At 45.8% G+C, this 14,540-nt stretch overlaps 1 protein-coding gene across 1 annotated transcript in view; it reads left to right on the top strand.

Annotated features, from left to right (window-relative positions):
- Positions 1 to 14,540, top strand: part of LOC137300321 (sodium-dependent phosphate transport protein 2C-like) — a 45,680-nt gene that overhangs the window by 5,004 nt on the left and 26,136 nt on the right. Inside the window, exons 4-7 of the mRNA XM_067969406.1 lie at positions 5,035 to 5,178; positions 6,038 to 6,149; positions 8,852 to 9,047; positions 14,228 to 14,323. Of these exons, the coding sequence (XP_067825507.1) occupies positions 5,035 to 5,178; positions 6,038 to 6,149; positions 8,852 to 9,047; positions 14,228 to 14,323 (548 nt within the window). The remainder of the gene's footprint in view (positions 1 to 5,034; positions 5,179 to 6,037; positions 6,150 to 8,851; positions 9,048 to 14,227; positions 14,324 to 14,540) is intronic.

Consider the following 14,540-nt stretch of genomic DNA (forward strand, 5'->3'; position numbering starts at 1 on the left):
TAAAATTTTGGAGTCTATTATTATGGAGACATTAACGGAACATTTAGATAAACATAATTTAATAGGACAAAGTTAGCATGGCTTTATGAAGGGGAAGTCATGTCTGACAAATTTGCTTGAGTTCTTTGAGGACATAACGTACAGGGTGGAAAAAGGGGAACCAGTGGACGTAGTGTATTTGGACTTCCAGAAGGCATTCGACAAGGTGCCACATAAAAGATTATTGCTCAAGATAAAGAATCGCTGGATTGGGGGTAATATTCTGGCATGGGTGGAGGATTGGTTATCTAACAGGAAGCAGAGAGTTGGGATAAATGGTACATTCTCGGACTGGCAACCAGTAGCCAGTGGTGTTCCGCAGGGGTCGGTGCTGGGTCCCCAACTCTTTACAATCTATATTAACGATTTGGAGGAGGGGACCGAGTGTAACATATCAAAGTTTGCAGATGATACAAAGATGGGAGGGAAAGTAGAGAATGAGGAGGACATAAAAAACCTACAAGGGGATATAGACAGGCTGGGTGAGTGGGCGGAGATTTGGCAGATGCAATACAATATTGGAAAATGTGAGGTTATGCACTTTGGTAGGAAAAATCAGAGAGCAAGTTATTATCTCAATGGCGAGAAACTGGAAAGTACTGCAGTACAAAGGGATCTGGGGGTCCGAGTGCAAGAAAATCAAAAAGTTAGTATGCAGGTGCAGCAGGTGATCAAGAAAGCCAACGGAATGTTGGCTTTTATTGCTAGGGGGATAGAATATAAAAACAGGGAGGTACTGCTGCAGTTATATAAGGTATTGGTGAGACCGCACCTGGAATACTGCACACAGTTTTGGTGTCCATACTTAAGAAAAGACATACTTGCTCTCGAGGCAGTACAAAGAAGGTTCACTCGGTTAATCCCGGGGATGAGGGGGTGGACATATGAGGAGAGGTTGAGTAGATTGGGACTCTACTCATTGGAGTTCAGAAGAATGAGAGGCGATCTTATTGAAACATATAAGATTGTGAAGGGGCTTGATCGGGTGGATGCGGTAAGGATGTTCCCAAGGATGGGTGAAACTAGAACGAGGGGGCATAATCTTAGAATAAGGGGCTGCTCTTTCAAAACTGAGATGAGGAGAAACTTCTTCACTCAGAGGGTAGTAGGTCTGTGGAATTTGCTGCCCCAGGAAGCTGTGGAAGCTACATCATTAAATAAATTTAAAACAGAAATAGACAGTTTCCTAGAAGTAAAGGGAATTAGGGGTTAAGGGGAGTGGGCAGGAAATTGGACATGAAGCTGAGTTCGGATCGGTCAAGGCCCTGTGGGTGGCGGTGCGGGCCCAGGGGCTGAGTGGCCGGGTCCTGTTCCTACTTTTGTGTTCTTTAGATTTGAGGTTAGGATCAGATCAGCCATGATCTTATTGAATGGTGGAGCAGGCTCAAGGGGCCGATTGGCCTACTCCTGCTCCTATTTCTTATGTTCTTATGTCTGTGATATATATAATGGGAATGTCTGTGATATATAGAATGGGAATGTCTGTGATATATAGAATGGGAATGTCTGTGATATATAGAATGGGAATGTCTGTGATATATATAATGGGAATGTCTGTGATATATATAATGGGAATGGCTGCGATCTATATAATGGGAATGTCTGTGATCTATATAATGGGAATGTCTGTGATCTATATAATGGGAGTCATTATGCCATTCCCCTGGGTAATTCACTGACGTGGCCACACAGAGAGCTGGGATAAGGTTAGGAAATGCTTCGTGACATCACAGGCTCAGCTACATTTCATGTTGAGACTATTACTTAACGATTATTGTAACCATATAAAGTGTACCAATGGATCTCTCTAGGCATTGCTAATGGTGAGTCAAAGGGTTCACATTTTATAGCGACAGGATGTTATTCCTTGTAATGCACAGGCTGTGCTTACATTCAGTGACGTTACACTCAGTGACGTTACAGACAATGACATTACACTCAGTGACATTACACTCAGTGACATTACACTCAGTGACGTTACACTCAGTGGCATTACACTCAGTGTCATTACACACAGTGACATTACACTCAGTGACTTACATTCAGTGACATTACACTCAGTGACGTTACATTCAGTGACTTTACATTCAGTGATGTTACACTCAGTGATGTTACATTCATTTACATTATAATCAGTGACGTTACACTCAGTGACAGTACACTAAATGACATGACACTCAGTGACGTTACATTCAGTTACGTTATACTCAGTGACATACATTTAGTGACATTACACTCAGTGACATTATGCTCAGTGACATTACACTCAGTGACGTTACAATCAGTGACATTACACTCAGTGACGTTACAATCAGTGACATTACACTCAGTGATGTCACCCGCAGTAACATTACACACAATGACGTTACAGACAGTGACATTACACTCAGTGACTTACACTCAGCGACATTAAACACAATGACATTACACTCAGTGACATTACATTCAGTGACATTACACTCAGTGAAATTACATTCAGTGACATTCAGTAACGTTACACTCAGTGACGTTACGTTCAGTTATGTTCACTCAGTGACATTACACTCAGTGATGTACACTCAGTGAAATTACACTCAGTGACGTTACACTCGTGACATTACACTTGGTGACGTTACACTCAGTGACATTACCTTCAGTGACATTACACTCAGTGATGTTACATACAGTTACGTTATACTCAGTGACGTACATTCAGTGACATTATGCTCAGTGACATTACACTCAGTGACGTTACACTCAGTTACATACACTCACTGACGTTACATTTAGTGACGTTACATTCAGTGACGTTACACTCAGTGACATTACACTCGGTGATGTTACATTCAGTGATATTACACTAAGTGATGTTACATTCAGTGATATTACACTCAGTGACGTTACATTCAGTGATATTACACTCAGTGACGTTACATTCAGTGACGTTATATTCAGTTACGTTACATTCAATGACATTACACTCAGTGACATTACACTCAGTGATGTTACATTCAGTGACGTTATATTCAGTTACGTTACATTCAATGACATTACACTCAGTGACATTACACTCAGTGATGTTACATTCAGTGACATCATACTCGGTGTCATTACATTCAGTGACATCACTTTCAGTGATGTTACATTCAGTGACGTTATATTCAGTTACGTTACATTCAGTGACATTGCATTCAGTGACATTACACTCAGTGACGTATATTTAATGATGTTACACTCAATGACATTAAACTCAGTGACATTACGTTCAGTGACCGTTTGCAACCTTGCCGTCCTATCTGACCCTGAGCTGAACTTCTGACCACATATCCTCTCCATCACCAAGACCGCCTACTTCCATCTCCGTAACATCGCTCGTCTCCGCCCCTGCCTCAGCTCATCTGCTGTCGAAACCCTCATCCGTGCCTTTATTACCTCCAGACTCGACTATTCCAATGCTCTCCTGGCCGGCCTCCCACCTTGCACCATCCGTAAACTTGAGCTCATCCAAAACTCTGCTGCCCGTAACCTAACTCGCACCAAGTCCCGTTCACCCATCGCCCCTGTGCTCGTTGGCCTACATTGGCTCCTGGTCTGACAACGCCTTGATTTTAAAATTCTCATCCTTTTTTTACATCCCTCCAAGGCCCTCACCCCTCCCTATCTCTGTCACCTCCTCCAGCCCTACAACCCTCCGAGATCTCCGCGCTCCTCCTATTCTGGCCCCTTGCGCATCCCTGATTTTAATCACTCCACCATTGGCGGCCGTGCCTTCAGCTGCCTAGACCCTGAGCTCTGGAATTCCCTCCCTAAACCTCTCCCCCTCTCCACCTCTCTGTCCTCATTTAAGCAATGTCCTAGGCCCAACCATCTTCAGCTGCTTCATCAATGACCTTCCCTCCATCATAAGGTCAGAAATGGGGATGTTCGCTGATGATTGCACAACGTTCAGTTCCATTCGCAACCCCTCAAATAATGAAGCAGTCCGAGCCCGCATGCAGCAAGACCTGGACAACATCCAGGCTTGGGCTCATAAGTGGCAAGTAACATTCGCGCCAGACAAGTGCCAGGCAATGACCATCTCCAACAAGAGAGAGTCTAACCACCTCCCCTTGACATTCAACGGCATTACCATCACCGAATCCCCCACCATCAATATCCTGGGGGTCACCATTGACCAGAAATTTAACTGGACCAGCCATATAAATACAGTGGCTACGAGAGCAGGTCAGAGGCTGGGTATTCTGCGGCGAGTGACTCACCTCCTGACTCCCCAAAGCCTTTCCACCATCTACAAGGCACAAGTCAGGAGTGTGATGGAATATTCTCCACTTGCTTGGATGAGTGCAGCTCCAACAACACTCAAGAAGCTCGACACCATCCAAGATAAAGCAGCCCGCTTGATTGGCACCCCATCCACCACCCTAAACATTCACTCCCTTCACCACCGGCGCACTGTGGCTGCAGTGTGTACCATCCACGGGATGCACTGCAGCAACTCTCCAAGGCTTCTTCGACAGCACCTCCCAAACCCGCGACCTCTACCACCTAGAAGGACAAGAGCAGCAGGCACATGGGAACAACACCACCTGCACGTTCCCCTCCAAGTCACACACCATCCCGACTTGGAAATATATCGACGTTCCTTCATCGTCGCTGGGTCAAAATCCTGGCACTCCCTTCCTAACAGCACTGTGGGAGAACCTTCACCACACGGACTGCAGCAGTTCAAGAAGGCGGCTCACCACCACCTTCTCAAGGGCAATTAGGGATGGGCAATAAATGGCGGCCTCACCAGCGACGCCCACATCCCATGAACGAATTTTAAAAAAAACTCCTTAAAACCTACTGTCTTAATAGCTCCATATGTGGCTCGGTGCCAAATTTTATTTTGTAACGCTCCTGGGAAGCGCCTCAGGACGTTTTACTATGTTAAAGGTGCTGTAGAAATGCGAGTTGTCTCTGTTATTGTTATGTTCTATATATTTGCTCATGTAAATTGGCACTGTTTCTCTTTAGGGAAAGTGGCTGGTGACATATTTGGTGATAACACAGTTCTGGCGAATCCCATAGCTGGCCTGGTGTTGGGAGTGTTGGTGACAATCCTGGTGCAGAGTTCCAGCACATCCTCATCCATCGTGGTCAGCATGGTCTCCTCAGGGTGTAAGTATATCCATCGTGGTCAGCATGGTCTCCTCAGGGTGTAAGTATATCCATCTGCACTCTGATCCAAACATTGTATTAAATTCCACTCACATGGGGAACACCCTGTCTGTTACTAGCCAAGTCTGAGCATTGTGTGAGATAGGACTGGTGCTGAGCCCCAGGTCTGTACAGGGCATACAGTGTTCCTCAATGTATCTGCCCAAGCTGGAGAGCTATGCAGGCCAGACCTAATCCCGTGGATTTTAAATATATTTACTTGTCTTTATTTCCTCTACCTAATTAGATCATAAGGAGCAGGGGAGAAGAACAAGCCATTCAGTCTAGGGAGCAATCACCTTCCACAGCCCGTGTACACTCTATCCTATAATGGACTCCACCCACTGATTTAATCTCCTTCCACAGCCCATGTACACTGTCTCTATCATGGACTCTACCCACCCATTTAATCTCCTTGCACAGCCTGTGTATACTCTACCCTATCACAGATTCCACCCACCAATTCAATCTCCTCCCACAGCCCAAGTACACTCGCCCCTATCATGGACTCTACCCACCCATTTAATCTCCTGAGGAAAATCTCTGCATAAATACTGCCTGATCCCCAAAAGGAATTAGTTTGACTGCGTTAGTCTGGGGTATGAAGTGTGTAACTTTGTCCTGATCTCAGACAGCGCCCAGCGACAGCGAGCCCTGCCGAGGCTGCGTCCCCAGACGGTGCATGGTCCTGTTGTATTCTCAGTTCATTCCTGTGGATGCTGGGCAGTGTGAGCACTGGGCCATACACTGACCTGAGCTGGGAGTTGGGGAGTGGTGTGGCAGGCCATGGCGGTTTCTAATGCATGTCTTTCTTTGGCAGTGCTCAATGTAAAAGCTTCTATTCCAATTATCATGGGGGTCAATGTGGGAACTTCTGTGACCAGCACCTTGGTGTCCTTGGCCCAGTCCGGAGACCGCAACGAGTTCAGAAGGTAGGACAAACTGATCAACAGTGCAACACTCACTCAGCACCTGCTTTCTGACTGCTCCTTCAATGTGGGATTGGGGTCTGAGGGTTGGATCACTCCATATTCATTGACATGTTTAGGCTGTGTTGTATAATTCATTCCTCCCGTGTGCTCTTGTCCCTTCTAAGCTCCAGGTCTGACAGGAATCTTTTGGAGTGCAATATTCTGTTTGCTAGTCCCAGTTCTGCATGTCCAGCAATTGTTTTGTATCCCAGCTCCATCACTTAGCTCAACCCTTGTACACTCGCCCCTATAATGAATCTAGTAACTGCTCCTGATTATTGATTTGCTCATTTGGTTTTATGATTCTGACTGTGTTAATGCTGCTGGCAGACTGATGGACCAGTGCAGTTGGGCCTGAGCCGATCGCCAGGTTAAACTTGTCATTATCCAGGAATCGGATTCCTGGACATGTGCTGCAGATTTGTAAGTTGTCGATCCCCTCTGCCCTATGCTGATCTCCTCAGAAATCCTCTTCCTGAGCTTCCTCTCCACTCCTTCCTCCTCTCCCAGAGCTTCTCCTACTGGGCAGTAATGTGACGAAGCAGATCGCCTGCCGTTTAGAGGACTCGCCCGGTTTTTGTTCCGTTGAGATTAGAATCGAGCGGGTTCTACAAAGGGCGGACAATCTGCTCCACCAGATTACCGCCCAGGGAGCGAGGTTGACAATTACCCACTAATGACATTTTCCTGGGATACAGTTCCACTGGCACCAGCGGGAGTCAGTACTTTGTTCGATGGGTGATATCACCGCCAGGCTTGATACTGCCCTCAGCTGATGTCCACACACTCATGGACTCCTAGCTGCAGTGATCCTGGATGATTACTAGAATGGTACCAGGGATGAGGGACTTCAGTTATGTGGAGAGACTGGAGAAGCTGGGGCTGTTCTTAGAGCAGAGAAGATTAAGGGGAGACTTAAACACCTAGGGGAGTGTTCAAAATCATGAGGGGTTTTGATAGAGCAAATATGGAGAAACTGTTTCCAGTGGCAGGAGGGTTGGTAACCAGAGGACACAGATTTAAGGTAATTGGCAATGATGAGGAGACATTTTTTTACGCAGCGAGTTGTTCTGATCTGGAATGCACTGCCTGAAAGGGCGGTGGAAGCAGATTCAATAATAACTTTCAAAAGGGAATTGGAAAAATTTGCAAGGCTGTGGGGGAAAGGGCGGGGGAATGGGACTAATTGGATAGCTCTTTCAAGGAGCTGGCACAGGCACGATGGGCCGATTGGCCTCCCTCTGTGCTATAGTGGATGTCCAAAGGGACTTAGGGGTTCAGGAACATAGATCATTGAAGTGTCATGAACAGGTGCAGAAAATAATCAAGAAGGCTAATGGAAGTCTGGCCTTTATATCTAGAGGACTGGAGTACAAGGGGGCAGAAGTTATGCTGCAGCTATACAAAACCCTGGTTAGACCGCACCTGGAGTACTGTGAGCAGTTCTGGGCACTGTACCTTCGGAAGGACATATTTGGAGGGAATGCAGCGTAGGTTTACTAGAACGATACCCGGAATTCAAGGGTTAAGTTACGAGGAGAGATTACACAAATTGGGGTTGTATTCTCTGGAGTTTCGAAGGTTAAGGGGTGATCTGATCGAAGTTTATAAGATATTAAGGGGAACAGATAGGGTGGATAGAGAGAAACTATTTCCGCTGGTTGGGGATTCTAGGAGTAGGGGACACAGTCTAAAAATTAGAGCCAGACCTTTCAGGAGCGAGATTAGAAAACATTTCTGCACACAAAGGGTGGTAGAAGTTTGGAACTCTCTTCCGCAAACGACAATTGATACTAGCTCAATTGCTAAATTTAAATGTGAGATAGATAGCTTTTTGGCAACCAAAGGTATTAAGGGATATGGGCCAAAGGCAGGTATATGGAGTTCGATCACAGATCAGCCATGATCTTATCAAATGGCGGAGCAGGCACGAGGGGCTGAATGGCCTACTCCTGTTCCTATGTTCCTATGTATCATTCTACAATTCTATGATTATCCTCTCCCTGACCCAGGATAGTCCTCCTGCTGGCTTCGGCTGAGACCAGCTACCTCAGCACAAACCTGGGATGGACCCTCGGTGGCAGCTTCTTGGGCTGCTTAGCTTGTTTATACAGGCGTTAGGCAGAGAACTCCTCAGCCTATCCTGGCCGGGTGCAGTGTGTGTGCACCACCTGATACTGTTTTAATTCATCCTTGGGATGTGGGCATCGCTGGCAAGGCGGGCATTTATTGCCCATCTCGAGTTGCTAGGCCACTTCAGAGGCCGTTAAAAGTTAACCATGTTGGTGTAGGACTGGAGTCACATATAGACCAGAGTGTGAAAGGGCAACAGGTTTCCGTCTCTAAGGGACATTAGTGAACCAGTTGGGTTTTTACAACAATCCGTTACTTTTACTGATGCCAGCTTTTTATTTCCAAATTTTTGAAAAACTGAATTCAAATTCTCAAATTGCCATAGTGGGTTATATCTTTACAAGCTAGAAATTACAGAAGGAGGCCCTTCGGCCCATTGCGCCTGTACTGTTGCTAGCTCTTTGAATAGAGCTGTCTACTCCAAGTCCATCTCCCTGCCCCTTTTCTTTCAAGTGACTCCTGGGATGTGTGAGCTGGCAGGGTCCTGGTAGTGGTGCTCCTGTTGTGATCTGCTGCTTCTCTATCCCCAGGGCCTTTGCAGGTTCGGCAGTGCATGGGATATTTAACTGGATGACGGTCATCATTTTGCTTCCGATTGAGGTTGGCACAGGGTTTCTCTACTACCTCAGCAAGGTCAGCATCGAGGGCTTCAACATCCAGACGGGAGAGAGTGCTCCGAACATCCTGAAAGTCATCACAGAGCCCTTCACTCAGCTCATCATCAGGGTAAGTGTGCCGGCTACTAATGAACTCAGGGCACTGTGGTACCTACACCCAGAGACAAAGCTCACAACAGCTACACCTTACACAATGCTAAATACAGATCAGAGACCTCAGACACATGGACATAGAAACATAGGAACAGGAGTAGGCCATTCAGCCCCTCCAGCCTGTCCCGCCATTCAATTAGATCATGGCTGATCTCTATCTCAACTCCAACTACCTGCCCTGGCTCCATTACCTTTAATACCTAACAAATATCCATCAATCTCAATTTAGAAATTTTCAATTGACCCCCAGCCCCAACAGCAGATTTCCACTCCCTTTTGTGTGAAGAAATGTTTCCTGTCATCATCCCTAAACAGCCTAGCTCTAATTTTAAGGTTCTGCCCCCTTGTTCTGGACTCTCCCACCAGAGGAAATAGTTTCTCTCTATCTACCCTATCAAATCCTTTAATGGAAAATTAAAATTTGAAAATAATGGAAATAAAAGCTCCCCTCATTGAGATAAATAAAATAGCTGTTATCAGGAGCTCATGTCTACACAAACTGCTAACAGAACCTGAAAGCATCATGGACGATTGGAGAGGGAGGGGCTGGGTGATACTGGGCGTTCGATGTCTTTCCTTTCACCTCTGAGACTAGGGTTTCTATCCAGCCCTAATGGCTGTGCTGAAGGTTTCCTGAGTCAGCTGTAAGTAGTCCCTACATAAGGTGAGTTTGGGGCAATGTCAAGCTAACTCACTGTATGCGAGGTCCCACGGCTCATAATGGCCCAGACAATGAGGAGAGAGGCTGGAAGGTGAGAGGCTACAGCGGGAGATCATGGCTCCATCCAACTCCCACGCAATCCATTCCTTCCAGTATTTACAAATTAGATTCATGCTGGGTGATTAGAAAACTAAATCAGGGCACAAGTCAGAGAACCGTTTATTGGGAACCTCCTGAAGAATTCCCTTTATTAAAATGATTTTTTCCCAGAATTTTCTATTAGTTACATATTGGTGGAGCCAATGTACATTTTACAAACACGCTACTTGGGGAGCAAACCTGTCTATTGGAGGTTTGATATACTTGTGCCGGTGTTGCCTAAAAGACTGACTGGTCCCCAACCACTCCTGGTGGCCCCTCAGCAAGACCTCACCTATCAACAAAGCATCGCAGTGCACCCCTAGAACATTTATATAGAAGGGCAGACTCACCCAAAATGGAAGATGGGCGTATAACCTCTTCCCACTCCAAACGTCACAAGGAATATCAAACCAACTCAAGTGCACCTTCAGACAAGCTGGGGTAATCCCTGACACTCTGGGCCAACCAACCAGCCCCCGACCTTTCCCATGGCCGCCAACACTCTGAACCTGAAGCGTGGAAAAATTCCTCGAGGAGAAGGTGGGAAGTTCGTGTTTTACATCAGGAGTTAGGAGGTTTACCTGACCTCTCCTTGTGAGTTGTGAACAATTTTACAACACCAAGTTATAGTCCAGCAATTTTATTTTAAATTCACAAGCTTTCGGAGGCTTCCTCCTTCGTCAGGTAAATGTTCAGGAGCTCCTTGAAGCCTACGCATTTATACATATAGAACAATACATGGTGTTTACAGACTGCCCCTGCAACTGCCCGTTGCCAAGGCAATCACCGTGTTCAGACAGAGAGGTGTCACCTGCAGAACCCCCGAATACACATTCAACAAAAAAACAAACAGGAAAAAAAACAGAGAGAGGCAGAGACATCCGGAAGGCAGAGAAAGCCAGCAAATGACCCATTATATTAAAAACAGATAACATTTGTTCGCTGGTGGGGTAACGTGTAGCGTGACATGAACCCAAGATCCCGGTTGAGGCCGTCCTCATGGGTGCGGAACTTGGCTATCAATTTTTGCTCGACGATTTTGCGTTGTCGTGTGTCTCGAAGGCCGCCTTGGCTCTCCTTGTGAGGTCATTAAACTATTTCCTGCATTGTGGCCATGTCCTGGGGGCGCTATTTCTGGTGCTGCCACCCCTATGTACTCATCTCCTGTTCCTGCCATTGTCCACAATCTTCAGCTTTAGTTGCCTGCAGCCAAAGTGCAATTCCCCTTTAAGAGGAGCAGGCTGCCTTTAAGTGGCATCAGCAATGCGTGATATTGACACGCACTTTAGGCGAGCTTCCAACGAATGTCGCAAGTAGCTGTTTCATTTTAATTAATGAGGGGGGCCAAATTTGGGGCCTTCTTTGCATCCAGGTGATCGGGCGTGCGGTCTGAGCACAGGGTCAATTCTGCGCTTGAAAACGCATTTAAACCAATTTCTACCCTTTGGATTCAATATAAGTGAGACATATTTTGTCCCACTGATTTATAGGCTGTGCACACACTCCTACAGTCAGAGGGAGATAGAAGAGCAAGTATGTAGGCAAATTTCTGAGAAGTACAAAAACAATAGGGCAGTAATAGTCGGGGATTTCAACTACCCGAATATTAACTAGGATACAAACAGTGTGAAGGGTATAGAGGGCGCAGAAATCTTAAATTGCATACAGGAGAACTTTTTTAGTCAGTACATAGCAAGCCCAATGAGAGGGGGAGCAGTTCTGGACTTAGTTTTAGGAAATGAAGCTGGGCAGGTGGAAGGAGTATCAGTAGGAGAGCATTTTGGTGGTAGTGATCATAATTCAGTTAGTTTTAGCATAGTTATGGAAAAGATAGAACAGGTGTTAAAGTTCTCAATTGAGGAAAGGCCAATTTTACTAAGCTAAGAAATGAATTAGCAAAAGTGGACTGGAAACAGCTACTTGAAGGTAAATCAGTGTCAGAGCAGTGGGAGGCATTCAAGGGGGAGATTCAAGGGGTTCAGAGTAAACATGTTCCCACAAAGAAAAAGGGTGGGACTGCCAAATCTAGAGTCCCCTGGATGACAAGGAGCATACAGGGTAAGATAAGGCAAAAAAGGGAAGCTTATATCAGACACCGAGAGCTCAATATTACAGAAAGCCCAGAGGAGTATAGAAAGTGCAGGGGTGAAATTAAAAAGGAAATTAGGAAAGCAAAGAGAGGGTATGAGAAAATACTGGCAAGTAAAATCAAGGAAAACCCAAAGACGTTTTATAAATATATTAAGAGCAAAAGGATAACTAAGGAAAGAGTCGGGCCTATTAGAGACCAAAAAGGTAAACTATGTGTGGAGGGGGAAGATGTGGGTATGGTTCTTAATGAATATTTTGTGTCTGTCTTCAGAAAGGAGAGGGATGATGCAGAGATTGAAATTAAGGAGGAGGAGTGTGAAATATTGAATGGGAAAAACTTAGTGAGAGAGGAAGTATTAAGGAGATTAGCATCTTTGATAAATCACCAGGCCCAGATGAAATGTATCCCAGGCTGTTAAAAGAAGCCAGGGAGGAAATAGCAGAGGCTCTCATAGAGTCATAGAGTTATACAGCACGGATAGAGGCCCTTCGGCCCATCGTGTCCGCGCCGGCCATCAAGCCCTGTCTACTCTAATCCCATATTCCAGCATTTGGTCCGATAGAGTCATAGAGTTATACAGCACGGATAGAGGCTCTGAGCATCATTTTCTAATCCTCACTGGATACAGATGTGGTGCCAGAGGATTGGAGGACTGCTAACATTGTACTGTTGTTTAAAAAGGGAGCGAGGGATAGACCGAGTAATTACAGGCCAGTCAGTCTAACCTCGGTGGTGGGAAAATTATTGGAATCAATTCTGAGGGACAGGATAAATCGTCACTTAGAAAGGACAGTCAGCATGGATTTGTTAAGGGAAGGTTGTGTCTGACTAACTTGATTGAATTTTTTGAGGAGGTAACAAGGAGGGTCGATGAGGTTAGTGTATTTGATGTAGTCTACATGGATTTTAGCAAGGCTTTTGACAAGGTCCCACATTGCAGACCGGTCAAAAAAGTACAAGCCCATGGGATCCAAGGGAATGTGGCAAATTGGATCCAAAATTGGCTCAGTGGCAGGAAGCAAAGGGTAATGGTCGACGGGTGTTTTTGTGACTGGAAGGCTGTTTCCAGTGGGGTTCCGCAGGGCTCAGTACTCGGTCCCTTGCTTTTTGTGATATATATTAATGATTTGGACTTAAATGTAGGGGGCACGATTAAGAAGTTTGCAGATGATACAAAAATTGGCTGTGTGGTTGATAGTGAGGAGGAAAGCTGTAGACTGCAGGAAGATATCAATGGACTGGTCAGGTGGGCAGAAAAGTGGCAAATGGAATTCAATCCAGAGAAGTGTGAGGTAATGCATTTGGGGAGGGCAAACAAGGCAAGGGAGTACACAATAAATGGGAGGATACTGAGAGGTGTAGAGGAAGTGAGGGACCTTGGAGTGCATGTCCACAGATCCCTGAAGGTAGCAGGACAGGTAGATAAGGTGGTTAAAAAGGCAAACGGGATACTTTCCTTTATTAGCCAAGGCATAGACTGTAAGAGCAGGGAGGTTATGCTAGAACTGTATAAAACATTGGTTAGGCCACAGCTTGAGTACTGTGTACAGTTCTGGTCACCACATTACAGGAAGGATGTAATTGCACCAGAGAGGGTACAGAGGAGATTTACGAGGATGTTGCCAGGACTGGAGAATTTTAGCTATGAGGAAAGATAGGATAGGCTGGGGTTGTTCTCTTTGGAACAGAGGAGGCTGAGGGGAGATTTAATTGAGGTGTATAAAATCATGAGGGACCTCGATAGAGTGGATAGGGAGGACCTATTTCCCTTAGCAGTGGGGTCAATAAACAGGGGGCATAGATTTAAAGTGATTGGTAGAAGGATTAGACTGGAGCTGAGGAAACATTTTTTCACCCAGAGGGTGGTGGGGGTCTGGAACTCACTGCCTGAAAGGGTGGTAGAGGCAGAAACCCTCAACTCATTTAAAAAGTACTTGGATGTGCACCTGAAGTGCTGTAACCTACAGGGCTACGGACCAAGAGCTGGAAAGTGGGATTAGCCTGGGTGGCTCATTTTCAGCCGGCACGGACACGAGGGGCCGAATGGCCTCCTTCTGAGCTGTAAATTTTCTATGATTCTTCTATGATTCCTGTAATGGACTGGAAATTACTCTGTAACCTGCACAGTGGACGAGCTCATGTCATTCTCATTTCTCAGCTGTCTGTCACTCCGGCCGGAAACAATAGGACACTTGGTTAAAGAATGAGATTGAAAGGCTAATACGGATGTGTTTCTCTGCAGCTGGATCAATCTGTGATATCAGCCATCGCAACTGGAGACGCAGATGCAAGGAACAGAAGTCTCATCCAAAACTGGTGCACATTTAAGGACATGACGGTGAGTCAGCATTTCCTACATCCTGTAATTCACACTCTGCTGAATCAGCACTTCCTACATGCCTGCATTTACATTGTGCTGTGTCGGTACTTACCACAGCCCCTGAAATTGTACATGAGTCATGTGACTACCTGCACATGTACTCTCTCCATACTGCACCTCTGACAGTGCAGCACTCCCTCAGTACTGCACCTCTGACAGTGCAGCACTCCCTCAG

Source organism: Heptranchias perlo, chromosome 31, assembly GCF_035084215.1.
Source record: "Heptranchias perlo isolate sHepPer1 chromosome 31, sHepPer1.hap1, whole genome shotgun sequence".
NCBI classification, from domain to species: domain Eukaryota; kingdom Metazoa; phylum Chordata; class Chondrichthyes; order Hexanchiformes; family Hexanchidae; genus Heptranchias; species Heptranchias perlo.